Source organism: Cnephaeus nilssonii (assembly GCF_951640355.1).
Source record: "Cnephaeus nilssonii genome assembly, chromosome: 3".
Classification (NCBI taxonomy): Eukaryota; Metazoa; Chordata; class Mammalia; order Chiroptera; family Vespertilionidae; genus Cnephaeus; species Cnephaeus nilssonii.
In genome coordinates, this window is record NC_137074.1 from 22,595,939 (window position 1) to 22,623,420 (window position 27,482).

The 27,482-nt window shown below is 38.9% G+C and overlaps 1 protein-coding gene across 3 annotated transcripts; it reads left to right on the plus strand.

Annotated features, from left to right (window-relative positions):
- The first annotated feature begins 628 nt into the window (after positions 1-628).
- On the plus strand, positions 629-25,707 carry MLF1 (myeloid leukemia factor 1). 3 transcript variants are annotated; one of them, XM_079767279.1, is made up of 8 exons: positions 629-759; positions 9,558-9,705; positions 13,458-13,499; positions 18,974-19,057; positions 20,191-20,319; positions 22,232-22,391; positions 23,972-24,113; positions 25,095-25,707. In XM_079767279.1, exons 1-8 carry the CDS (start codon positions 713-715, stop codon positions 25,198-25,200), a joined length of 858 nt encoding a protein of 285 aa, XP_079623405.1. In that variant the 5' UTR covers positions 629-712; the 3' UTR covers positions 25,201-25,707. The 3 variants fall into 3 exon arrangements, with proteins under 3 accessions (XP_079623405.1, XP_079623406.1, XP_079623407.1); XM_079767280.1 differs by lacking the exon at positions 13,458-13,499; XM_079767281.1 differs by lacking the exon at positions 13,458-13,499 and having other exon boundaries at positions 25,099-25,707.
- Positions 25,708-27,482: the final 1,775 nt, after the last annotated feature.

Consider the following 27,482-nt stretch of genomic DNA (forward strand, 5'->3'; position numbering starts at 1 on the left):
GCATTTCCCACTTTGGTATATATTGCTTTGGGTTTTAGACTTAGAAAAGGCAAATAAGTTTGTTGAAATTTGATAGGCCCCATCCATCCCGTTACCTTCAAACACTAGTATTTACTAACTGGACCCAACAACCTTTGCACATTTTTTTTTCTCATTATTTGTGCACAGCTTGGACCAACGACCACAGATTACTTCAGTTATAAGGCTCTCTCGTGTGGGTCACAAAATGTGGCCGGCGGATGGGTCTTTGGATACCATCTGGCCCAAAATCTTGACCCATCTCCACTTTCCTGAAAAGAGACTTGGAGTTCAAGGCCAAGGGCGATTTGCCCAAGGTCGAGCAGAGGGCGGTCTAATTTTTTTTTTTTTTGGCGGGGGGGGGGGGGGGCGGGGAGCAGGCCTAAGAACAAGCTATCTCGTCCATGGGGAGGCTGGAGATGGGTTGCCTGGCTGGCACCAGTCCGAACTCTTACCTCCGTGTTGATCCCAGTTGTCATGGCAGCGGCGCATGGTCCCCGCCTCGTCTCTGTGACGTCAGGGGACCAGCATCCAATGGGAAACCAGTTCTGCGCCCGGCTCCGCCTTTACGGGCGGCCACCGCCTTAGGCGCCCAAGCCAGAAGCGAGGACTGTGCGGGGCAGGCAGGGTCCAGCCGCGGCTGCGGCGAGTTACATCGTCCTCCAGCCTGTCCGCCGCGGCCGAGACCGCCAGCATGTTCAGGATGCTCCACGGCGGGTTTGAGGATGACCCCTTCTTCTCGTGAGTGTCCGGGGCCGGCATCGCGCGGCAATTGAGGGCTATTTCTAGGGAACTATTTTAAAGGCAAAGAGCGAGTTTGAGAGGGCGAAAGGGGGGACTCCGGGAGGCAGTTTGAGGAAGAGGAGGACTTGTGGGGGGGCGGGGGCGTGAGAAAGAAGGGAGAAGAGGACTTAGGGGTGAACCAGGGAGGGGAGAGGAGGTTTGCGGGGACGTCGAGAGAAGCAAGAGAGTTTGGGTCCGTGAGGTGAAGTGAGCCGAGTTTGGGGAGCTGGGATGGGAAAGGACTTGGGGGCGCGGAGAGAAGGATTTGGGGCGTGAGGAGAGCAGAGGTCTGAGCAGCCCTCCCCTGCATCCCGCACCCGGGGTGAGAGCTGCTCTCCACTCGGCCGGACTTCGGGTGCCCCCACCCCTCCCTTGGCTTTCCTCCTTCGGAGTGAGGCTTTGCAGGGGCGGCAACTGCCTCTGGGTAACGGCCACCCGCCGGTGGAACTAATGGTGAGAAGGAGGCATGCTCTCGGGACCTCCCCACACCTGTGCCAACCCCAAACGAGGGCCGGGGGGTGTCTTCTGGGTGGCAGTCCTTTGAAAAGGGAAACATTTTCCAGAACAGCACGTTTAACCGTGTGTTTAGGAGAGCGCCGCGAAGCTGGGGAGCTGTGCTGCCTCACCTCCAGGGGCTTGGGAGTTGCCCTGTGCAGTGTTTGTTTTCCTTGCTCGCCTTGTTGCAAAGCCGGCCGTGTTTGGGGAGGGACTCCGCCTCGGTCAGAAGTACAACGAGGACAGGGAAGCAGGGAGAGGGTGCATTTCACACCCCGGTGACAAGTGCCAACCTGTGGGCCGGTCCAAGTGAAATGAATGTGATGCCTTAGGAAGATGACATCCAGAAATGAATTAGTTGTTCCATTATGATCTAGTTTTCTGTTTTTTGTTTTTTTTAAAAATTCTCCTTTTGGTGATTATATAAAAGTAATGATCTAATGCAATTGCATCCCTAGAACAGGAAGATTGGTGATCCTTTTTTGCCCAAGTGTTTTGCCAGTTTGAATTTTGACTTGGGGTCCTTGATTTAATTAGATCGCTTAAATTCTTTCTCTAGGCAACTTAGGGGACCCCCCCCCCCTTTTTTTTTTCCAAGGTTAAAATGTTAACCGTTTACCTTCCATGTAGGTTTTCTTAAAGGAAAATATTGACTTAAATGTTTAAAACCACATAACAGCAAAGTAATAATTGAGGGAATAATTAACAGTGAAATAGCTACACTCACATTTAAGGAATCAAAGCTAATGAAACAAAGAGGGCTATAGAAAATGTAATTAATACCTTCAGGAGACTTTAATTTCTAGTGTGAACAAGAAAGCTCAGTTGTACCAACTCTTCTGAAGGTTACTCATTAAACAGCAAATTCATTGTGCTGTTTTAGTTCACTTGTTTAGAAGCAATTGGGACATTTGCAACCAGTGCCATTTTAAAACAAATTTCAAAGTTTGTATTATGATCTGCTCTTTTAAAAGCCTCTGAGAGTAGGGACTAAATATATCCATAGATTAGTGGAGCTGTTGAAGTGGTTCTTATGAAATTGTGACATCAGTGCAATGGGTTAAGAAGATTATGATACACAACTTGTCTGTTGTATTATGTCCTTGATTGTATCAAAAAGAGCAATGGCCTTAACTAAACTGTGAATGTATAATTAGTACCTTCTTTAAGATGTCTAGCAAAAGTGTAATTTAAACCCTTGGGTGACTCTTTTGAGCAAAGGCAATGAACCCAAGGGTCAGGGTCAGAAATAGTAACAGATCACAAATAGTAGGCATGCCTCAAAGAACTCTCTTCCCTGTGCTTACGGTGGAAAAGACCATCAGTTACATGTCAGTAGGTCTTTCAGTCATCGCCTTCTTTAAAGGTAGGAAACTGTATCATAAAAATGTAGGATAAAATTATTGTTATTAACTTTATAAAACTGATTCCTGCTTGTAATTTCATTGCTCCACAACTACCTCTATAGAGAGTAAACATACTTTGGAGAAGTTATAGAAAACAAAACAAAACTGTGAGTTTATATTTATTTCAGGTAACGTCATTTGACCTACCCATTTTACCCCAACCTCAAACAAAATGAATATCCATTAATTAATATAAGTCAAACATAAAGAATTCATGCCATCTTTTATATAAGCATTATCCCTATTGCTAACATTATGTGTCTGGTCACTGGGTTCCCTGTGGATAGTTTGATGTCTGACATGTAGAAAGTTTTCAGTAAATATTGTGTAATGATAATCTGGTTTCCTTTACTCTTTGTCTTGTTACTCTGGTATTTCTTGCTGAAAGCAATTATTTGCATTCAACAAATGCCATTGTTGATGTGGCACTTTCTAATTTGAACAATACCATTTCCTAAATAATCCATCAGTTCAGAATCAAGGATATCAATATAAGCACACTTTGTTACTTTACTAATTACTTAAGAGTGAAAAGATTAAAAATATATAGTTCTTGGATATAAAATTATAATAATTCAATAGTTTGAGACTGGTAAAATACGGTGGTCAAATCGTCAAATGCTTAAACTATCTGAGTAAAAACACAATTAAAATAGTGGTTTTAAGTTCAAATATATTCGTTTTAAATGTTTACCTTCACATAATAGCACATATTAAATTTCAACAGAAAATTAAAAGGAAACTTTAAAGTGATTTCTTAGTTTGTTGTATATATTTGGGATTTTTTAATATTGGTATCTTCTTATGTTGCTGAGCTGAAGTGATTTCAATGAAAATCGATTTACGGCATACCTTCATATATACCTTGTAAATAAATAATACTTGTAATTTGGTTAAAAACACAAAGGCTAAAAAAAAATGGTGGTACTTCCTGGCATGCAGTTTTCTCTCAAAGATGCTACTTCCCCCTTCCATTTATATTTGCTAAAGAAGAAATAAAAATATTTATGTTTGGGCAGGAAAACTAATTTGAGGTTAAAGTTATTTTGGTATCCTATACCCTAAAAGAGTTGATTATTTACTATAAAAGTATATATCTAGTACAATCTGAAAATTTCTACTTTGTACAGAAACATGAGTCTTCTGAGCTACGGAAATGGATTTCTGATCGTGCAAGTCTACAAAGAATATCTATGTTAGCACTTACAAGCTATTAGATATTAAAGGCTCAGAAGCAGGTTGACATGTCTATCAGCCTTATTTTTAATCATAAATTGTTAGCATTTCCTTAAGGCACCCAACTCTTCATATGGGCACCATATGTGTATTTGGTCAAAGAACTGCATTTATTTACAGGATGTTGTTTTTCCATCTCCTTGATCTTCACAGAAGCTGAAACTTACATTTTTATAATCTCTACTTAAATTTTTTAAAATTTCATTTTGCAATTTGAAGATAATTGGAGGACACTTCTTTTGGCATATTCATTGACTGAGTTGAAAGTAAATGTATTTCATATGCAAGAAAGATATTGACTGGTATTTTCTTTTCTTAATATGTTCTTATTGATTTTTTTAGAAAGAGAGGGAGAGGGATAGAGAGATAGAAACATCGATGAGAGAGAAACATTATCAATTGGCTGCCTCCTACTGGGGATCAAGCCCACAACCCAAGCATGTGCCCTGACAGGGAATCACACCGCGACCTCTTGGTTCATGGGTCAACGTTCAACCACGGAGTCACACTGGTGGACTTGACTGATATATTCTTGATTGAGAATACTGTCATAGCAGGAAATAAAAAGTACCTTACTAGATAAACTTTTGTGAACAACGTTTGAGGTTACTTACATATTTGTTTTCATACATATAGTTTGAGGTAAGGTCTTCATTAAGATGACGTAGTTTGGTGCTAAATAGTATTCTAATTCTAATCATTTAATAAAGTTAGCTTTAGAGTACTCAGCTAAAATTTAAAGTTTTCATTTTCAGGATCCAATTTAAGACTCCTAACAACTACTATGAGTTTTAGCACTTAAAAATTTATGTTCTCAGAAATATTTTTATAAGGATATTTCTTATAATTTAATTATACATATTTTAGGATATCATATTTATAGAATGAGGTACTATAAACCCTAAAATGAAAGAATTTATAAGGTAGACTTGATTTGGTGCATTTTTTGGTTCATTGGGTAGTTAAGGAGTACAACACATTTATGACAGTTGGCTGGGTCAAGAAATGCCATTTGATAGCATCTAATCATATCTTAATGCTTAGTTCTATCAATAAACACTATAGCCTGGCTGGTGTGGCTTAATGGTTGAGCATGAACCTATGAACCAGGAGGTCACGATTCGATTCCCAGTCAGGGCACATGCCAGGCTTGCAGCTCAATCCCCAGTAGAGGACCTGTAGGAGGCAGCGGATCAATGATTCTCTCTCATTATTGATGTTTCTATCTCTCTATCCCTCGCTCTTGCTCTCCAAAATTGATTAAAAAATATATCTATAATAATAAAAGTGTAATATGCTAATTAGACCAGACGTCCTTCTGGATGACCTTCCGGACGAAGCCGGGGCTGCGAAGGAAGCCCGGGTCCTGGGTGCCAGAGGGAAGCCGGTGCCGGCAGCCGGGGGAAGGAAGGCCTACTCTTGCACAAATTTCGTGCATCGGGCCTCTAGTATTTAAAAATAAAAGTAAACATTATAAATATTCACGCAAAAGTAGGGGAGTACTTATAGGATGGGAGGGGTCATAGTCATTCCTGCAACTCACTTAGTATCAAAGGTTTATGCCATACTACCATTTTAAACTGTGCTTCTAATTATTGGGAAAATAGATTGCCTGTAGCTATGTAATTCATTCTTCAGTATTTCTTGGGTTTCTACTATATGCCCAGCCCTGTGGACTTGAAAATTTGTAGAAGTTATGGCCCATGCCCTCAAGATTTTCTTATGAATGTTACGTATATTATTTCTAGCTTTAAAATTTGGATCACCTGATGTATTTTCTTTACGTACCCATACACCTCATTGAAACTCGGGAACATTTCTTTATTATTAAGAGAATCATAACAATCTGCTGGCTAAGCAAGCTTTTGCTACTAGTACGTATAGTTGAAGGAAGGAAAAAAGGAATTTCCCTTGATGAATGGAACTGCCTTATCAATCTGAGACCCTTATGTAATACATAATGTCATGGTTTTTATTTAGAAGTATAAATATCTATATTCTTATACAGACTAAATAAAATTATAAGCTGTGCCCCCAAATATATATGTGCATGTGTATATATACATATGTATATTTGTATTTGAGCCTTAAAAGCAGGATTTATCTGAAGTGAAACTATACCAGCCCTTAAAAAAAAAAAAAAAAAAGCCAGCTTTCATGCCCTGTCCAGTGTGGCTCAGTTGGTTGGGCGTCATCCCATGCACCAAACAGTTGCTGGTTTGATTCCCAGTCCGGGCATATGCGGGGGTTGCAGGCTTGGTCCCCTGTAGGGGGTGTTCAGGAGGCAATCAATCTACGCTTGGCTCTCACATCAATGTTTCTCTTTCCTTCTCCCTTCTTCTATCTCTAGAACAATAAAATAAAATTAAATTAAAAAACACGTTTATGTTGAAATTATTCCAAACAGGCCCAGAATCAATTTAAGAGTTAAAATTTGGGTGGAAGGGAGTAACAATTTATTTTTTCCTAGCTTGTGATAGATTAATAACATGGAGTAGAAAAAGTACATTTAGTACCAAATGTCACTGTGCTTGGTTGTGGTTTGTGTCAGTGATCTTGAAAGAGGCAGTATGGCCATCATAATAGTATAAGTAAAATTTCCCTGAAAGAATGAAACATTAATTTCCAAGAAGAACAATATGAATAGATAGAAATATATAAAAACTATTAACTTCTCACCTGATAAACTCTGCATTAGGTTAATTTAAAAACGTGTTAAAACAATTGTTGGCTACTGCCAGAGATTTTTGGCGTGAACAAGAGAAATCTTGAAGTCTTATCTGCAAGCAGTTGCTGTTCTGGGTAGACATGAGTTGCACTCACTTCAGGGTCCAGCCAGATTTCTTCCTGAGTGGTCCAGACAGGTGCAAAAGCCAGGCTGCAAGCCCACTTTCATCTTCATGCTTTTTCCAACAGGCAGCCTTTTGTTGTTGTCACTCAAAAAATAAAGATTTCTTTTTTAGCATTTGTCCTACATATAAATATACCTACTCCTATTTAAATAAAGAGAACCCTGGGCAACATTTTAAATTAGCCACATTTAGTTGCTGAATTTCTAACCCAATTGTATGTAATGCAATCAGAAAAATAAGATTCACTAAATTGCATGTTTCTATAGGGAAATAAACTGTTTCATAATCATTCATCCCCAGCACAAAATTTCATATTCCCTTAAGTATCTTTCTTCATTGCATTTGAAGATATCTAAAGGGAAGGTGAACTGGTTTTCTTGAAGTGATGAACATTTTAATCTCCATACTCATATACATACTAGTGACCCGGTGCACGAAATTTGTGCTCATTAAAAGGGGATTAATTAGAGGAAATAATTTAATATTGCTATTTGCCCTTTCTCTATAATAGAAGTGTCAGAGATGAAAGAAAATTAGTAAAATGTATATGAAAACCTTCCTCCTGTCAGAGTCTGGGGCACACCACAGGACCCAGAGTCAAGTTCCTGCCCACCCACATGCACCTCAAAATCACGTGAGACCCAGAGCCGGCCACCCCCCACCCTCCTGTTGGGCTAGATCCAGACCCAACCAGTCCCACCCTTGTCAAGCTCTGCTGGGCAGGGGTCATAGTCTCAGGTCCCCTGGCCCAGTGCCAGGACGGGGGGCGTGGCCTGAGGTCCCCCAGCCCAGACCGGGGTGGGGGTGTACCTTGAGGTCCTCCATCAAGCCCCACCAGGTGGGGGACATGGCCTGAGATGCTCTGTCAAGCTCCGCTGGGTGGGGGGCATGGCCTGAGGTCCCCCGTCAAGCCCTGCCAGGTGGTGGGGGGGGTGCAGCCTCAGGTCCCCCAGCCCAGCACCAGGAGAGGGGCGCAGCCTCAGGTCCCCCGGCCCAGCACCAGGAGAGGGGCGCAGCCTCAGGTCCCCCGGCCCAGCACCAGGAGAGGGGCGCAGCCTCAGGTCCCCCAGCCCAGCACCAGGAGGGGGGCGCAGCCTCAGGTCCCCCCATCAAGCCCCACTGGGTGGGGGCACGGCCTGAGTTCCCCCAACCCAGAACTGGGGGTGCACCTTGAGGTCCCTGTCAAGCCCCGCCAGGTGGGAGGCATGGCCTCAGGTCCCCTGTCAAGCCCCGCCAGGCAGGGGGGCACAGCCTCAGGTTCCCTGAGGTCCCCTGACAAGCCCCACCTGGTGGGGGGCACGGCCTGAGGTCCCCCAGCCTGACACCAGGGCAGGGGGCACGGCCTGAGGTCCTCTGTCAAGCCCTGCTGGGTGGGTGATGCAGCCTGAGGTCCGGCGGGGGAGGGGGAGTGGGAGGGTGTAACCTCAGGTCCCTGCTGATTGCTTGTTAAGGCTCCTTATGGGAACTTGGCCTCAGCTGTGGGTGCAGCCATCTTTGTGACAGAGTGATGGTCAATTAGCATATTCCCTCTTTATTAGATAGGATTCTAAGCTCTAAATATCCAGTGAATATAAAGCTCTAAGTAAATGGGCTCTTTTTTGAATCATTCATTTTAAAATATCAGGTGGTATGAAATCTTTTAACTCTACGTAGTTCTATTTCTTTTTTATTCTTTAAAGATATTTTTATTATGAACTATTTTAAACGTATACTACAAAAGTGTATGTCAATACTGTGTACCCAATACCCAGGATTTCAGAATTAATACCTGCTACATTTATCTCCATATATGCTGCTGCCTCCAAAGTGTTTTAAAAGCAAATTCCAGACTTTCTATTATCTCACCTCACGTATTTCCCAATACATTAATCTATGAAAAATGTGGTTATCTTCTTACATAACCACAATACCATATTCACATCAAACAAAATTAACAAAAATTAGATTTCTTGGTATCATCGGGCATTATCATTGAGATATGAAATACTTTATTAATCCTGACTAGAATTTATGTTGTTGACTGCCCAAGGTGGCCTCTACCTGGTAACAGAATTTTCCAGTCTTCTTTTTGCTATTTCCCTTAGAACTAGCTTATGCTACCAGAGATGTGTTACTTTGTGTTTAACATTTTTATATCATAAAGGATAAAGATATATTTTATTATTATTCATAAGTGAATTATAGTAAATAACAAGAACAGTTCTGTATTTGTGAATATTAGGTCTTTATGAAATATCTATTATCTATACACTGTATTTATGAATAATGGATTTTTATGGGATAACTAGGGCCCAGTGCATGAAATTCGTGCATGGGTAGGGTCCCTAAGCCTGGCCAGCAATCAGGGCTGATCTGTGGGGCGACAAGTGGAACAATCGGGGGACCCCCCCCCGCCCCGCTGGCACCCACCTTGGCTGGCATGGCACCGCCCACTCACCAGCCCCGCCCCCTGCCACCACCGCCTGTGACCTCCCTCTGCGAGTCGACCAGTGGGGCGACCGGGGCCGGCCTGGGGCCTGTGGGCTGGGGGCAGCTCCTGCATTGAGCGTCTGCCCCCTGGTGGTCAGTGCACATTATAGCGACCGGTCGTTCCACCTGTCGTTCTACTGTTCAGTCAATTTGCATATTAGGCTTTTATTGTATAGGATTCTATTCTAAAGTGTTCTTTTGTCACTTTAACAGACATATTAGCTCAAAATACTTCATTATAGTATTTATCTGCCTATTATTTAAATTCCAACACTTATTCTTATGTGATTTTCAACAGTGATTCTTTTCATGCACACCAAGAAAGTATGCGACAGATGATGAGAAGTTTTTCTGAACCTTTCGGAAGAGACTTGCTTAGCATCTCTGATGGTAGAAGAAGAGCTCATAATTGTTCAGGACGTGATGATGGGGAGAATTTTTTGACTGTAAGTTCTTTATTTTAAAGTTAGTGGGAATTTGAAGAAAGGTATTATTTGAAGAATGTATCTATCATGACAGGATATAACTAATACTTATGTTATGGAAATTACTACTCTATAATGGGAGGGACTTGTTGGAAAGCTTAACCCTTTAACAATGAACTGTTAGCTATATAGAATTTCACTATGCTACCTAAACTTTTAGGATCATATGGTTATATATTATAAGCCAAACTTAAAGCATTGTTTTTCATATGTATATATATGATTTGTTCTCACCTTAGAAATGCCTCTCATGTCTTGTCATGAACAGGCAAGGACATATATTTCCTGTCCCATACAATTTTCTTTGCCACTTCAAAATAGCAGCCAAAGCTATAGCATAATTATCACTATTGAACCAGGAAGACCTAATCTTCTTCATAGTCAATTGACTTCTTCAAAGCCAATCTAAAGTTTTAGATCTTCAAATTTTATATTAACTTTTAACTGTATTCAAAAGTCTTGCATAATTGCAGTATATTTTCATAAGTCTTGTCTGAGAGCAAAGCTAAGTTGCAAACATACGCAATAGCAACAACAAAAATCTCAGGCCTGGCCGGTGTGACTCAGTGGTTGAGCATTGACCCATGAACCAGGAGGTAACAGTTCAATTACTGTTCAGGGCACATGCCTGGGTTGTGGGCTCAATCCCCAGTGGGAGGTGTGCAGGAGGCAGCCAATTCATGATTCTCTCTCATCATTGATGTTTCTCTCCCTCTCCCTTCCTCTCTCTGAAATAAATAAAAACAAATTTTAAAAAGAATCTCAGGGTATTTATATATCTTGACTATATTCTTTTCTGTTTATTTCTATTGCTTTTTTGGTCTTAGGAATGGCAGTTCTAGAATAACAAATCCATAGAAGTTTCTATGAAGATGAATCTCTGCAATTGGAATGTAGATATTTGGAACTCAGTGAACATTAAATTGGTCAATTAGAAAACTTCCAGAATCTTCCAGATAAACAAAAACAAAACTTTTAGGATCATATGGTTATATATTATAAGCCAAACTTAAAGCATTGTTTTTCATATGTATATATATGATTTGTTCTCACCTTAGAAATGCCTCTCATGTCTTGTCATGAACAGGCAAGGACATATATTTCCTGTCCCATACAATTTTCTTTGCCACTTCAAAATAGCAGCCAAAGCTATAGCATAATTATCACCTTTTCATATTTTCTGTTTTTAATAATCTTAAATAGAGCAAAATATTTTAAATACTTCTAAGAAGTTTAATGGACAGAATTACATTTACCATATATATACTGTGTGTGTGTGTATATATATATATATATATATATATATATATATATATATATACACATTCATACTAGGGGCCCAGTGCACCAATTCGTGCACCTTGAAAGGAACTGTGGGCTGCAAGGCTGTGGTGAGCACAGGGGTGGGTCTCGGCCCATCCTCCGCTCCCCTGCCAGGCCCCTCCCGCCACAACCTTGGGTCCTCTGTCTGCCAGCAGCCCCGTTCCCACCGCCACCACTCCCACGTGCTGACGGCACCCAGTGATTCAGGCCGGTGCCAGCAGCAGGTGCGAGTGGGGCCAGCGCAGGCAGTGGGTGCAAGTGCTGGGCAGGACCACAGTGCATGGGAGCAAAGAATTTTCAGTAACCACCAGAGGCTAACCCTGATGACAGCTACTGGTGCCCTGCCTTGGTCTGGTGCCCCGCTCACCTGCTCCACCATCCCGCCACGGCTGACACCCACCATGTTCCATGCATGCCCCTGGTGGTCAGCACACATCATAGCGACTGGTTGTTTGGTTGTTCCACCATTTGGTCTATTTGTATATTAGCCTTTTATTATATTAGCCTTTTATTATTATCAATTTCTATAAAAGTCTAATATTAAGATCAAAGGATAAATTGTCAAAGAGGGCAGAAAAATCAAATGTGACATTCTAAAATTTTCTTTCACATGACCATTGAAATATTTTGTATTCTGCTATAACCATAGCAAGGAAAGAATAGAGATTTATATAGTGCTTTGTATTTATGTCCTAAATGAGCTACTCATAGCTTTTGTGAAAGAAGCAAGAAGTGACAACTTTGTTCCCTGTAAGTACAGAATGGAGATGTGTTTGTAATTCAGCTGTAAACTTCTTACTGACGCTGCCTGTTCACATCAGCTGTAAGCTGCTGGTCATTCACTGGAAATGGAACTTAATCTTTCTTTCCTGGGTATTTGTGCTTAAAACAAAAATTAGAAATTGACTGCAGAAGATGAAAGAGAGTAGTGCTAAGTTTGAAAGAGCACAGCCAAAAAAAAAAAAAAATAGGCTTTTTGAGCATGCTAGCTGAACTTTTAATACAAAGCTTCTCTCTTTTTGTGAAGTGAAGTTTCAAAATGAGTGTTTTGGTGGAGCAGTAAGCTATTATGCTGATGCTTTTAAATAGACACCTTGATCCTTTTTTTTTCCTTTTTGGGTGGTCCATTTCTTGACATTTGTCATCTTCACCAGCCATATTATGAGGGAAAACAGAGATTCCTACAAAAGTAGGAGAAGCATCAGCTATGCCATTTCCTTGGGTTTGTATTGTTAACATTTTCTTCAGTTCATGATTTGTTTATGGGGCTATTTTTAAGCCAGTTGTCCATTTTGAGAAGATTAATTTTATTTAAAACTAGATAATTTAATCTTTAACTGTATTTAATTAGGCAATTTATCATTCAAGATATGACATGTGAGCATCTGACATTTAGATTGAGTGTTGGTACCAGAGTCAATAAAAAGAAATAAAAAGAGGAATTCTTTTTCTTTCAGTGACAAGAAATAGAATAATTTTATTGGTGCATCCAAGACACTTTGGAGATTACTGTTGTAGATATACAGTAATAAGTATATATCATTTGATATACAATTTTTAATGTAAACACAGTTTTTTCTATTTTTCAACATAAGTTACACAGGGAAAAAATCACTAACTATATATATAGCTTTACCCAGAAATTCTATAATGTTTTCAACATTTGAAACTCTCAAGTAATGAAAGTTTTTCATTTGTATACATGTGTCTAAAATTTTCTTTTTATTCATCTTTACCTATTGAGAAGTATAATTTTTGAACTATAAATTTTTATTATTCCATCTATTATACTTAACATTCTTTTGCCTATTGAGGCCTTAAATACTTTAAAATCTGTGTGTGTGATCCTTTCTGAAGTCTGTATTTTTTATTTCATAAATTAGTTCTTAGGAGATATTTATTAAAATTTTTGTCCAATATCTCTGCTAATCTTTTGAGATGTTATTAATGTGGATAGATTTTTACTTTTAATCAGTTGCAGGCAAGATTAACTGATCTTTTAAAAATATGGAATAGCTGAGCAAAGGAAAGATGATATAATCTTAATCATTGTACATTATGTTTTAATTAATTTTGGTGTGAATTTGCTTTCCCTTTGAGATATGTGTGTATTAAGCCATAGCAAATATTTTTTAACTGCCTTTAATAAATACTAGAGTAGTCATATTTAAAAGTGATATATGGTGTCTCCTACTTGCCTGCCAGGCTCTTGTCAGGCTATACAATGAATAATAAGCAGGGAATTTTAAAAATATATGCTGAGTTCTGTTTGATTAAAAGGTTCTGTAATTTTACTAGCACTGAACTATGTGAGTATATAGTGCATTTCTTTCTTTTCCTGGAATTATCATATAAATATCATAACCAAAATTAATTGCCTTTTTTTCTAGGCAGTGAATTCTCTTGTGCCTTTTGGCAGTTTTGGTGGTATGGTTCGTATCATGAGACACAAGCCATTTTAGCACTATTTCCTAACATACTTATTTTTCATTAACTCAAGCAAATTGATTTGGCATGCCGCTTTACTTTTATAGTAGTGGCTTTTTAGTATTTGTACTGAAAACCTGTTTCATGAATTAAGTTTATTTTAGAGTGTGTTGGCATGTGTTTTCTGAAGTAAGTCCTATCCACATATATAAAATCAGTCTTCAGAAATAAAAAGTACATCTTAATAAATGAATGAGCGTTCAGTTGATTTCCGAAAGGGATTACAAGTTGGAGACATGCTTATGATGACTTTCCAACAGGCAAAAAAGCACCAGCACTTAGGTAGACAAGCATGTTTGGCAAAGCTCAGACCGGCTGCTTTCTCTAGGTCTCTACTGGCACTTTGTGCTGCTTTTTCTTTCCCACGCCCAGATGTGCCTGCGCTGCACCCAGCTTTTCTCCCACCTGTGTTTCTTTGGGCTTGTGTCCTATGTTCTGTAATGCTAGTTTCTAACACATTGGAAGGTAGTCTGAGGAGTAGCAGAGAATAGCATGACTTTGGAACATTTCCTATGGATGCATCTACACTCTCACGAAAAAGTTTTTTGTATTTTTTTTTAAATTCTCTTGTGCTCGACTTCAACCATTTGTATCCTTAAAGTGTAACCTTCCTGATCAGAGTTTTCAGTGGGACAAGTGACAAAGAAAAGGAGCATTTATAGCAGAGTTATCAGTAAAATGATAGGAAGTTTGACATGCTGTGGAAAAAGCCTGTAACCCTTTGGGGATAGGGGCATAGGAAAAAGCCTGTAACCCTTTGGGGATAGGGGGATAGAGGTCAATCAGAGAAGACTCCACGAACCTTATGGATTAGTAGGAGTTACCCAGGAAAAACAGGGAGGGGAGAAGAGTCCTCAACACAGAGGAAGCAGCACCTGCAAAGACCTGGAGGCTAAGGAGCGCAAAAACATTGAGGATCACTTGGCCCCAGAGTATGAGTTGAAGAGTCGATGTAGAAGAGGATGGAGAGGTAACCAAGGACTTCTTTCATCCTGGTAAGGACTGCGGACATTATCATAAGAGCAGAGGAAGCAGTTGATCAATTTTCATCAAAATAGTAATAGAGTCAATAATTTAAGCAGATCATTGTGCTTGAGGGGGATGGAGAAATTAGAAGGGACCACAGTGGAGGCAGGGCGGTCATGAGGCTGTTAGAGTGTGAGTAGCATTCACAATCACTTCTGCTTGGGTAATGGCTGTGCTGATAATGAGAAATAATCTCATTTGAGAGAATTAAAGAGGTGAATAGATAGAACTTGATTGATAGGGTTACGGGGCAGTAGAGAAAGAGAATCCCACTGAGATAAGAAACAGAGCAGCGATATGGTGTAGATATGAGGGCAGGAATGGCCAAAAGGATCATTTCACTTTGGGGCCTTTTGTGTTTGAGGCATTTGTGGGTTGTCTGGGTAGATTTACCTATCTGGTAAATAGTTGGATATAGGGGTTTGAGCTGAGCTAGAGAGAATTTGTTATTCATTCAGCAAATATTTATTGAGCCTTCCTATATGCCAGGAAGTATTTCTAAAGTATTGGGAGTATAGTAGTGAATAAGACAGCCCTACCTTCTCAGAGGTTCTTTTTATAGAGTGGGAAAACAGACGGCAAACAACAGCATGATTTCAGGTCATCCAGGTACTTCCAAGTACTCTGAAGGAGATGACGCAGGGTAATGATACAGTGAGGGAGGTGAGCCGAGATTAGTTTAGATAGGGGGCCTTTCTAAGAAGGTGGTACTCTAATGCTGAGCAGAAACTACCTATGCTGAGTCAGGGGGAAGTATTCTGGGCAGAGAGGAAAGCATGTGTACAAAGTTCCTGAAGGCCTTGTGAGCCCACTGGAATCTCAGCTGTAATTTGTACCCCTACTTTTTGTTACTTACGGTGTTGGGCCACCCAGAGAAGGTACAAATACATCTTTTTTTTTTTATTGATTTTTTTTTTTTTTTTTTTAGAGAGGAAGGGAGAGGGATAGAGAGCTAGAAACATCGATGAGGGAGAAACATCGATCAGCTGCCTCCTGCACACCCCCTATTGGGGATGTGCCCGCAACCAAGGTACATGCCCTTGACCGGAATTGAACCTGGGACCTTCCAGTCCGCAGGCTGAGCTCTATCCACAGAGCCAAACCAGTTTCGGCCAAATACATCTTTTGATGGCTGATTTGACAGTGAATTGAGAATAGGGCAGAACATACCCAAACATCTGATCGTCTCTTCTTTCTTCTCCCTCTTCTCCTATTCCTTTGCCCAGCTCCCTTTCAGCTCTTTAAGAATAGTGTCTCTCATACAGCCTGGTTATTTAGAATACTAGAGGCCTGGTGCATGAAAATTCATGCACTGGAGGGGGGGGGGTCCCTTAGCCCGGCCTGCCCCCTCTCGCAGTCCGGGAACCCTAAGGGGCGGGAGGCGACCCAGTGATCAGGGGAAGGCGACGCCCCTATCACACCTCTGCTGCTGCAACTGCTGGCAATGCAAGCCTGGGCTGGCCCTGGTTACCTGAGCCTCGGGCAGCCCTGGGCAGCTGGGCAGTCTCCATCTGAGGCTTGCCTGCGCCTCAGGCCAGCCCTGGGGGGCTGGGGGGCTGAGGGGACTGGGGGACTCTGGAAGCAGGCATGCGGCGGGGCTGAGGGAACTGGGTGCCGCCATCTTTGAGGGCGTGGCATTCAATTAGCATATTCCCTCCTTATTGACTGTGGGCACTGCCACTTTTGTGACCATGTGAGGGTCAATTAGCATATTCCTTCTTTGTTAGATAGGATTTCCTGAATCTCTGAAATGCAGATTAATTATATTGCAGCCCAAGGATGTATCAGTATCTCCTCAATGTGCATTTGTGTTCTGTACTGTGTTAAGTGCGTGTTCTAAATATTAACAAAATTATGGGAATTTGGTTTTCCCATCCATTTTTTTACTAGCAATAAAAACCCAGCAGATTGCTGAAACCGGTTTGGCTCAGTGAATAGAGTGTCGGTCTGCGGACTGAAAGGTCCCAGGTTCGATTCCGGTCAAGGGCATGTACATTGGTTGCGGGCACATCCCCGGTAGGGGGTGTGCAAGAGGCAGTTGGTCGATGTTTCTCTCTCACCGATGTTTCTAGCTCTCTGTCCCTCTCCTTTCCTCTCTGTAAAAAGTCAATAAATATATATATATATATAAAAAGAACAAATATTGTATTAAAAAAAAAACACACAGCAGAACGCAAAACCATAAATAGGCCTATGATAATTTTTTGGTGAGTCCTAGCTTGGCACACAGCAAAAGAATCTCCAGCAGGGCTGCAATATCAGCATTGAATCACAGTGCCTAACAGGATTCGAAAGACTCCTCCTGCTTGAGTGACTTGAACCAAACAGTCTCTCTGTTTAATAGTAGTAGACAGTGCATTGGGTGGAACATTAGAATGTGTGCTTTACTTTTTAATTTCTGGTGAATATTCCAGTGATAAAACCTAAAATTATTATAGATTTTTCTAGAGCAGTTTCTCAGATGTGACACTGCTGACACTTTGGGCTGATAATTCTTTCTTTTTTAAAAATATATTTTATTGATTTATTACAGAGAGGAAGGGAGAGGGAGAGAGAGTTAGAAACATCGATGAGAGAGAAACATCGATCAGCTGCCTCCTGGGGATGTGCCCGCAACCAAGGTACATGCCCTTGACTGAAACTGAACTTGGGACCCTTGAGTCCGCAGGCTGACGCTCTATCCACTGAGCCAAACTGGTCAGAGCAATTCTTTTTGTTTTTTAATAATTATAAAGTCAGTGTGTTTTTTACTCTTTATTGTTGAAAGTATTACACAGGTCCCCTTTTTCCCTCACTGACCTCTCTCATCCTGCCCTGCCCTTCAACCCAGGCCTTCACCACCCTGTTGTCTGTGCCCATGGGTTATGCATAAATACACATGAGTTCATTGGTTGATCTCTTCCCACCCACCCACGCTCCCCTGTCTTCCCTCTGAGGTTTTTCAGTCTGTTCGATGTTTCTATGTCTCTGGGTCCATTTTTGTTCATCAGTTTATGTTGTTCATTAGATTCTACATATGAGTGAGATCATGTGATACTTATTTTTCACTGACTGGCTTTATTTTGCTTAGCATAATGCTCTCCAGCTGGGGGCTGCCCTATGCTTTGTAAGATGTTTAGCAGTATTCCTGGCCTCTACACACTATATGCCAGTCATACAGCCTCCTCAGTGGTGACAAACAAAACTGAGGATTTCCCTGGAGAACCCCCCTGGAGTCACAGTCTCTCTTGTCTGAGGAACCACTGTTCTAGAGGAATTCTGAGCTCTCCTCCTAAAGGAGCATGCTTCAGGCTTCAAGGGTGTGTGCCCTATGAGCCTTCAATGGTAGGTGGCAAATTAGTAGAGTGAGTGAACCTCTATCACCTGGACCCCACAATGATGAAAAGAAGGGCTGGCTCAACTTCTGTCAGCCATGTGGTACTGGTGGGGGTGACACAGGTATCTTATGCCCAAGTTTTATTTATTTGTGTGGTGGGGTATTAAGAGAGGGAAGAAGGAAAGATTTGAAGACTAGTCTATGCTAGAGTTGTCCCAGCCCAGAATGCATCAGTGTTTATATATTAGCTAAATATGTTTTAAGAAAGTTGATGAATGATACTGTGTATATATTTATATGTTCTTGCACATACAGGGTGGGGCAAAAGTAGGTTTACAGTTGTTCATATGGAAAACAATATAATAATCTATATATATAAAAGCCTAAGTGACTGGCCGGCCAGCCAGCTGGTGATGTGCACTGACCACCAGGGGGAAGATGCTCAATGCAGGAGCGGAAACCAGAGATATGGAAACATGAAACAGACATGGAGAGGGCAGGAAGAGATTAACCAAAGGTCTTATATACATACTAGAGGCCCAGTGCGCGGATTCATGCACCAGTGGGGTCCCTCAGCCTGGTCTGCGGGGATTGAGCAGAAACCGGCTCTCCGACATCCCCTAAGGGGTCCCGGATTGCAAGAGGGTGCAGGCCAGGCCGAGGGACCCCACCGGTGCACCAACCCGTGCACCAGGCCTCTAGTTAATAAATAATAATATAAGAATAATCTCTGTGTTTTGCATACTCACAACTGTAAACCTACTTTTGCTCTATCCTCTATATCGTGTGTGTGTGCGTTTGTGTATGTGTACACACATGTATGTATGCATGTATATATAGTGTTATGGCTCCCTAATCATTTATATGTTGGCTATTTGGGATTTTGTGTATGCTTTAATTCTTTTCTTTGACAAATCATTTTCATTGTATAGTCTTTAAATTATCTTTACTTGGTCTATTACTGCATGAGATCCCACTGCATAAATCGAGAAAATAGTTTCAGCTGTTTTGGAATGGTTGATTTGTTTCCATTGTGTTATAGTTATAGTTAATAACATACTTCCTAATATCCTGTAGCGTACAGATGTCAGCCCTTTTCAGGCAATGGACCGAATGATGTTAAATATGCGAAACAGTATGCAGGAATTACAAAGAAACTTTGTAAGTACTAAAACATTGACGAGAACATTATTTTCAGTTATTGGTACCCGATATTATAGTGGCTTTCAAACTCTTTTTAACCATGATACACAGTAGTTAAAAAATATGTCTTATCCATAGCATCTACCTTTGATAGTGATGTGATAAAATGACACTTTCACCAAAAAAAAAATATTTACATGTATGTCCTATGTCATGGTACAGTACACAATACTTGTGTACTAAATAAATATACCTGAAAAAAAAGTTTAAGAAAATGATCATACTATTTACAATATGTGCTGATATTTTCTATTTATTTCAGATTTTTTTAAAAATCCTGGTCACAACCCACAAAATTGATTTCACAACCAACAAGTTTGAGGAAAATAGCATTAATTAACTTTCAAAGTTAAAAAAAATCAACCTCAAAAGCATTTGTTCTGCTGAAGGTCACTATTGTAAATGAACATTTTATAAGAATTTAGATTTTTTAAATTTTATAACTTGTCTACTTAAAAGCAATTGTATCATCTAAGAAGTTAAGTTTTAGTGTTTAAAAAATTCTGAAAATTTTAGAATGATGTTTAGACACAATGATGTTTTATGATGAATTAGATCCACGTCATCCAAATACTTATAAAGTAGTCCTACCACTCTTACTTTTCTACTCAATATTCACATCAAAACAATAACTTGATTCAATCTGAAGAAGGCCCATGTTATTTAGTCTTCTCATTTGAAATCTAAGGATCATTTCAGAATGATTTTAGTAATTAGCAATCTGGTACCCACAGGAGGTATAAAACTCTTGGTGTATGGTTAATTGGCTCAACGTTGGCAAACTAGCACACAAGCATCAACCACTGACTAAAAGTATCATAGCATCTATATTTCAGTCTAAGCCATAGGTCTTTGATCCCAAAGACTTAAGGATCTTTGAGTGACTCGCTTGTATCCTCAGTAGGAGGTGGGAATTGGTGGCTAAAAGGGAAGGAAGTTAGGACCTTCCTGGTGGTGCCATTTGGATACACCATACTGATAGTATAGTATCCTTAGTAGAACTTGTGGTTGTGTTATTACTTACTTGAGTTCTCTGACATTAGTTCTGCATATTTGACTAAACTTTCTGAATTTACAATTTATATTTGTAGGGTAACCTTTCAATGGATCCAAACGGACATTCGTTTACTTCTTCCTCGGTTATGACTTATTCCAAAGTAGGAGATGAACCGCCAAGGGTTTTCCAGGCCTCAACTCAAACCCGTCAGGCTCCAGGAGGAGTAAGTCTTTTCTAAGCATTCTTAGAGCTTTATAGAGTTGTGGAATGACTGCCTCTATCAAAGGTTAATTATTCAAATTTGACCTGGTTCTGTCGGGGGGGATGTGGAGGAGAGAAGACCCCTGTCTCTATGAAAAACAATAAAGCATTTTTTGTCTCCCCACCCAACCTTTATTTATGTAAATATCTGATGATGTTTATTAACTTTACATGTTGACAGATACATAGACACTAAAAGAAGTCTTTGTTTCATGAAACAAATGTCTACTTTTAACTTATATTTGAAGTAAATTAATTTTTTAACTCATGGGATATTTCAAGTATACAGAAAGGATATAAAGAATAATATAAATATTCATATGCCTTAAATCACAACATTTTTCTCTGTTTAACTCATCTCTTGTTTTCTTTTTAAGCAAAAAACTTTGCAGATGCAGTTAAAGCTTCCAGTGCCTTCCTCCCTTCCTCCCTCCTTGGTCCCTTTTCCTTGTCTCCCTCCCCCAAAGAGCACATTTTCCTGTATCTGGGACTTATCATTCTCTTGCATGTCTTTATAATTTTGTTACTTATGTATGCTTCATAAATAACATAATGAGTTATTTTCAAGTTTCTAAACTTTATATAAATGGTGTCATATTGCAGTGTCCTCTGCAACTTGACTTTGCTCAATAATATGCCTCAGATTTATTCAAGTTGATATGTATATAGCTCTGGTTTCTTTAACTTCTTAATAGTATCCCAAATGTGATTACATAGCAGTTTTTAAATCTACTTTGCTACTGATAAACATTTGGGTATTTCTAATTTTTCATTCATATTTACAAAAGTCTCCTTGTGCAAAGGATCTAGGAATGGCATTGGCTGGGTGTAGGAGGTGTGTATCGTTTTCATTAGAAATTACCAAGTTACTATCACACAGTGATTGAAACAGTTAGCTTCCACAAACTCTGGTATAAGAGTTCACATTTCTCCATTTCTTTGTTAGTAATTATAGTAAAAAAAAGTTAGGTTTGCCTGTCTAATGGGTGTGAGTGGTTAATTTATTTAGTTCTTACATATTAGTTATATCTTTTAATGATGCTTTTGCAATAGTGCAGCTAATTCACCTCAGACATTTTAATTTTAACTTGCTGTAAATGACATGCATCATAAACGTAAACAGAATATAAATGTAGATATCCCATAGAGAACCATGTTAATAGCTTTGGCTATCATAGATAGTCTAATAACCCATAGAGTTCATAGGTGGGAGTCATGAGATTCAATCTCATCAACATGACTGCTGAATAGTTAGCTGCCCTTACTTATAGGAATGCTAACATGTATTACTATTACATTGTCAAGGGCAGTGTCGAAGGCACTAAGTTTTCTATAATTAAGTTATTCTTTGATTTAACATTTGATTACAGTTTTGAAAAAGATTAAATTGTATTGGTCCTATTTGTCCTAGACATTTTAATTTCAAGCAGTTCAGGAAATAACAGAGAATTATTACCATAATTTTACTGCAAGTTGGTAGTGGAACTGAGTGCCCATTATTTTTAGAACAGTAGATTGATGGTCTAATCTCTGTAGTAAACAGGCCCTGAGGAGTTTAGAATTAAATCCATTCAATGTATCTATATATAAAAGGCTAATATGCAAAGTGTCCCCTCGGGAGTTCGACCAGGAGAACGATAGATCGCTCGCTTGCTATGATGTGCACTGACCACCAGGGGGCAGCACAGAACATGGTGGGGGACCAGCAGTGGTGGGGCGCTGAGGGAGTGAGGGAAGGAGGAGGCAGGGAGGTGGAGAACCTGATCAGCCCTGATCGCTGGCCAGGCCTAGGGACCTTACCCATGCACGAATTTTGTGCACCAGGCCTCTAGTATTTAAAGAATAGCTCACTTTTATTTTTTTTACTTTTACAGATAAAGGAAACTAGGAAAGCATTGAGAGATTCTGACAGTGGACTAGAAAAAATGGCTGTTGGACATCATCTCCATGACAGAGCTCATGTTATCAAAAAATCGAAGAACAACAAGACTGGAGATGAAGAGGTCAACCAGGAGTTCATCAATATGAATGAAAGTAAGTGTTTGCAGAAAATAGCATTATTCCTAGTAAAGTCAAAATAGCACCTGCACTGGTGGAACTTGAATATTTTTTGTAGAAACGTTTCATAAGAAGTCGTTTTGAGGTAGTTTATGAATGTATAGGAAATATCTTATTAAAGTAATAACATTGTGGTTTCATAATTTCAGAGTAGATCTGTTTTTATAGTAATTTTTGGTAATGTTGAGTACTATTTTATGTTTTATGTTTGGGAAATGGAATAGTTTGAATTGTTATTTAGTAAGATTCAGTAGGCAAAATGAGTTTAAATATTTCTAATTTTCAAAGAAGTACATTTGAAAAATGTAAAAAAGTATAAAGAAGAAAATTATCTGAAATTTCAACCTAAAATAACTACTATTAATGTTTTGGTGTATTTCTTCCTAATAATTTTATGTATATATCAACATATATACTTTTTTCAAAGTTAATATTTTAGTGTTTATATAATGTATATAGTGTTTATTTTAATTCTCCATTATAATTGTGAACAGTCACCTATGATATTTTTTCAAAAACATTTTAAATGGTTACCTAAAAGTTTTATCATGAATAGGCCATAATTCATTTAAATGATTCGGTATTTTTGGATATTCAGGCTTTTATATCGATAAGATTTTAATTTCTGGTATTGTTAGAAATAGATATAATGTAATATATTACATATCATGTATGTATCAAGTAAATTTTCTAGATTTTACATTTATTTTTAAATGAATTTGTCTTTCCCGTATCCTAATTCTTCTGGTTGTAGTTTTAAAGTTATATTCATCTCCTATTTTCAGAAAGTATCCTGAACAAAAATATTTTAATGCCATAAAGGGTCTGAATTATTGTATAATTTTAAAAAGAGAATTTCTCTTAAGGTTGGAGTTTGATAAACTTATTCTTATGCAATGAAATGGAAGCCACAACATCTTAACCTTTTGTTACTTTTAACCTTTATAATTTTGTCATATTGAAATATAATTAACATACTAAAGCAAGATTTAGTGAAGGAATATATTATTATAAAGGCAGTCTGAAAGAACAAGTATTGCCATTTATCTGTTGTTATTATGGAAGTGAGGTTACCTACTTCATAACAACATAAGTTGGCAGTCAAAACGAGTAACCTGTCTTAGGAAATTGACAACAGAAGCTTGTGAGGCCAAATTACACAGGAAAATGGTGAGGGTAATAGGAATGCTAGCCACAGGAGGAGTGCCCAGCTACAGAGAAAAAGGATGATCACTACGGGGAGGCACAGGAAGGAAGACTAAAAGTCAGTGTCATTGGGTCAAGGGGTCCCTTGGGTAGAATAATGTGATATCCAGGCAGGTGTGTGTAAAACCAGATCATCAGTGACACAATTATCAATAGGAATAGGAGAGGAACAAACAGAAAAGGAAATATTACCCTGAGCCAGAGACCTTTGTATCTGAAGCAGTTTCCTGCCTCTATCTTGAGGTTAGATTGATGGAAACATCGGGCTAGAATGAAGTTTGTGGGGAGCAAGACATTTACTGACCGACTGATACCTTAATATTACTCCTTTGTTTCGCTCTTTAATGTAGGTGATGCCCATGCTTTTGATGATGAGTGGCAAAATGAGATTTTAAAGTACAAACAAGGGAGACAGTGGTGCAATCTAGAAAACACCAGGATGCCCCGAAGTGTTGGGCATGAGAATTCAGGAGCCCGAGAACTTAAAAGAAGGTAAGGGTTATTTCTAAAATAAATTGTGTTGTGTAAAGAATAATTAGGAAAAAAGTTTCATAATTTTACCTCTGTTATCAAGAAGTTCTCATTAACATCCAAGTTGTTTTCATCAATAATATCTTTTGAGAAAGATGTGATTTACATTATATCTGAGTATTCCACACAAATTTAATTTTATACCTAAAAAACAATAATATTTCAGGATTACATGATTAGTAACTCACTAGCAAATTATGCTTCAGAAGATAAGGGCTAAATCCTCCTAAGGAACATGCTATAATGTAGTTATTCATGTGAAACAGATTTTAATGTGAATCAGAAGCCTCGTGCAGAATTTCACGTGCTAGCATCTTTTATTTTTAAAATACCTGTTTGGAGTTTAGAGCACTAATATTTTCTATAGGAAATCTGCTCCCATATTAATTTTAGATAGTATTTGTCTCACTTGGAAAAGTTTACTGATAAAAGCCTAACAGTGGTAAGAGTGACTATGAAATCCAGGTCCTGGTGAAAGAAAGCATGTTCTTTATAAACGATCTATAATTTACGGCCCTATCGGGCATTTCCTGTAAACTAGCACCATGGTAGAACTTTCTGAAGTGATGTTCCGCAGTGATGAAAATGTTCTATATCTGTACTGTCCAAAAATGTAGCCGCTAGCCACATGTAGCTATGGAATCACACACCCTCAGTGGCTGGGGCAACTGAGGAACTGAATTTTATTAACATATAAATGACATTGCTAGTGGCTGCCATCATGGTTAAACCATGCATAGTTAAATCTGTCTCAGGAAAGCAGCGGCTGCTTTCTTAAATGTCAAGGGAAATCGTCTGACATATGTTTTTCAAAGCTATTGAGGAACTGTTAAGGTAAAATCTTGCTTAAATCACAGTGATTTTTAACATGTTTGTATTGATTTGTAAACTGTTGACCATTTAAAAAAAAAGTATTAATTTTTTTATATGTATATTTCTCAGGGAGAAATCTCATCAATGCCCAGGCATTGAACGTGGAAGAAGATCAAATGTTTTCGTGGACAAACTCAACATCAAAGGATCACCTGTGAAAATCAACAAAAAATAAACAGCCTTGCATTTGATATGCTCAGTTTGGGTTGTTTTACAGAGAAAGTAATGGTGCTGGGTAATACACATAAGACCAATCTCCTGTTGTGAAATCAGTACTGTACTTAGCAACTTTCTTCTGATCTCTCAGTGTTCCTGGAAGGGCTAGCATTATGTTGTCCCTACTTTAGAAATAAAACTTTGATTTTCAGCAGTGTGGCAAAGTTGTTAAATATTTAATCAAACTCTTCACTTTAAAACATACTAAGTTTCAAAACTCACGTGCTGATTTTGCTTTCCCAGTTATTTTCCTGTTGGCTGTGTATTCTTTTATACAAGACTGAATGTGGCACTAGTTCTATATAATTAGTTTTAAGAAAGTTAAATGTTTAAAAAATTGTCTCAATTTTCATTTAACACTACTCTAGGGTCATGTTAATAAGGTTAAAATCATTTACTTCAGATTTCACAATGTGTTATGTAGCCAGCTAGCTTAAAGATTTTTTAAAAATAAAGCAGAACTTTACTAGTACTGTCTTGCGAGAAATTTATCATTTTGATAAAATAAAGAGCAAATAGTTCATTTTCAAAGAAATATTTTAAACTGCTAATATACATGAGTTTTCTTCTTGTAGTGTCTTTATACAGTATATTTTTCTTTCTATATTGCATTCTTAACATTTATCAGACTTTACACTGACCTTTCTGTGTAACGTCTTCAGGTATTTCTACTCTCCTTTCCCACAAACACTTAATCTGTCTCCACTGTTAACATTCTGAAGTTGGAGTGTCCTTGGAGAAACTCTGCTCAGCCTTTCTGTGACATTTAGAAAAATGCATTTGGTATTCTGCAAACCTGAGTGATTGATTGTCTCAAAATTTCTTAGACAGGTGATGTGTGTGTTTGACTTCCTAAGTCAATTGGTCCCTTTTTAATTATACCATTTATAAAATCATCTCTAGCATTTTTATTCTAGAATTAAAGCATTAATTTTTATAGAAGGTTTGAACTCTATTAGAATATAAAATCTTATCTCTTAAATCTTTGTTGTTTCAAGGGGAAAAATAGAACAAAAAATCTGCTCTCTTCCTTTTTTAACTTTGGAAGTAGAATTACATAATTGTGCTTACACTCTTCTAGTTTTCTATAACATATCCTGTTCATTTTACTAGTTGGTATTTCATGCCTTTAATCAGTCACTAAGATAAGATGCATATGCACCAATTAATTTTTATAATGGAAAGTGATTTAGCATGTATTAAAGATGTTAGAATTTTTCTTTTCCATATACTTTAGTGTACTAATAACATAATATAACATATTGAGTAGTTGTCAAAAGGCATAAATTTTTTAAAAATATATATTTTATTGATTTTTTTTTTTACAGAGAGGAAGGGAGAGGGATAGAGAGTTAGAAACATTGATGACAGAGAAACATCGATCAGCTGCCTTCTGCACACCCCCTATTGGGGATGTGCCCACAACCAAGGTACATGCCCTTGACCAGAATCGAACCTGGGACCCTTCAATCCGCAGGCCAACGCTCTATCCACTGAGCCAAACTGGTTAGGGCAAAAAGGCATAAATTTTAAAGAACACTTTTGCATAAATTTACTTTATCAAGAGCAGAATCTCAAGAGTAGATACTGTCATTATTCTTCTGTTGCCTAAATCATTATACTGATAAACTGGAATCCCTATATTCAAATGTGAAAACACTTTATAAATAATTTTTCTTAAAACAGTACAACTTCTGTGCATCATACAGCCATTAGATAATCCAATTTATTTACCATGGAAATTAAGAAAAAAATGAAATTAAAGCTATGGATTTCTTATCCCAGAGTACTTCCTAAGGGGCCACTAGACAAATCTTTATGTTCACATGATGCTGAAAATGAGTTTTTTTCCAGAACTTATTTTTACCATAATGCTGAAGTCAACCAGTATAAAAAAGAAGGCTCTCTGTAGCCTGTAGCTCACATGATTTTTTTCTTAACGGACAACATTGATCTTTCTGGAACCCTGGGTCTTAGGGGAATGTAAGGAAATGAACAATTTGGCGAATGTGGCCTTGGTAACAAGGCCAAGTTGCACAGTTAGGCTCCTTGCCACTTGGGAGGTTTTCCTGGCGCTGGCAGTCTCAGTGATAAGCTTTCCTTACCTTCCTGACTCCATTGTCCTTTCCTGTCACAGGGCAGTGCCGAGCACATTGGAATCAGATGGTGCCTGCAAGTGGCAGTGTGATGGTAATTGGAGATGGGGCTGTTGGGTGTGATTAGGCCATGGGGGTGGAGCCC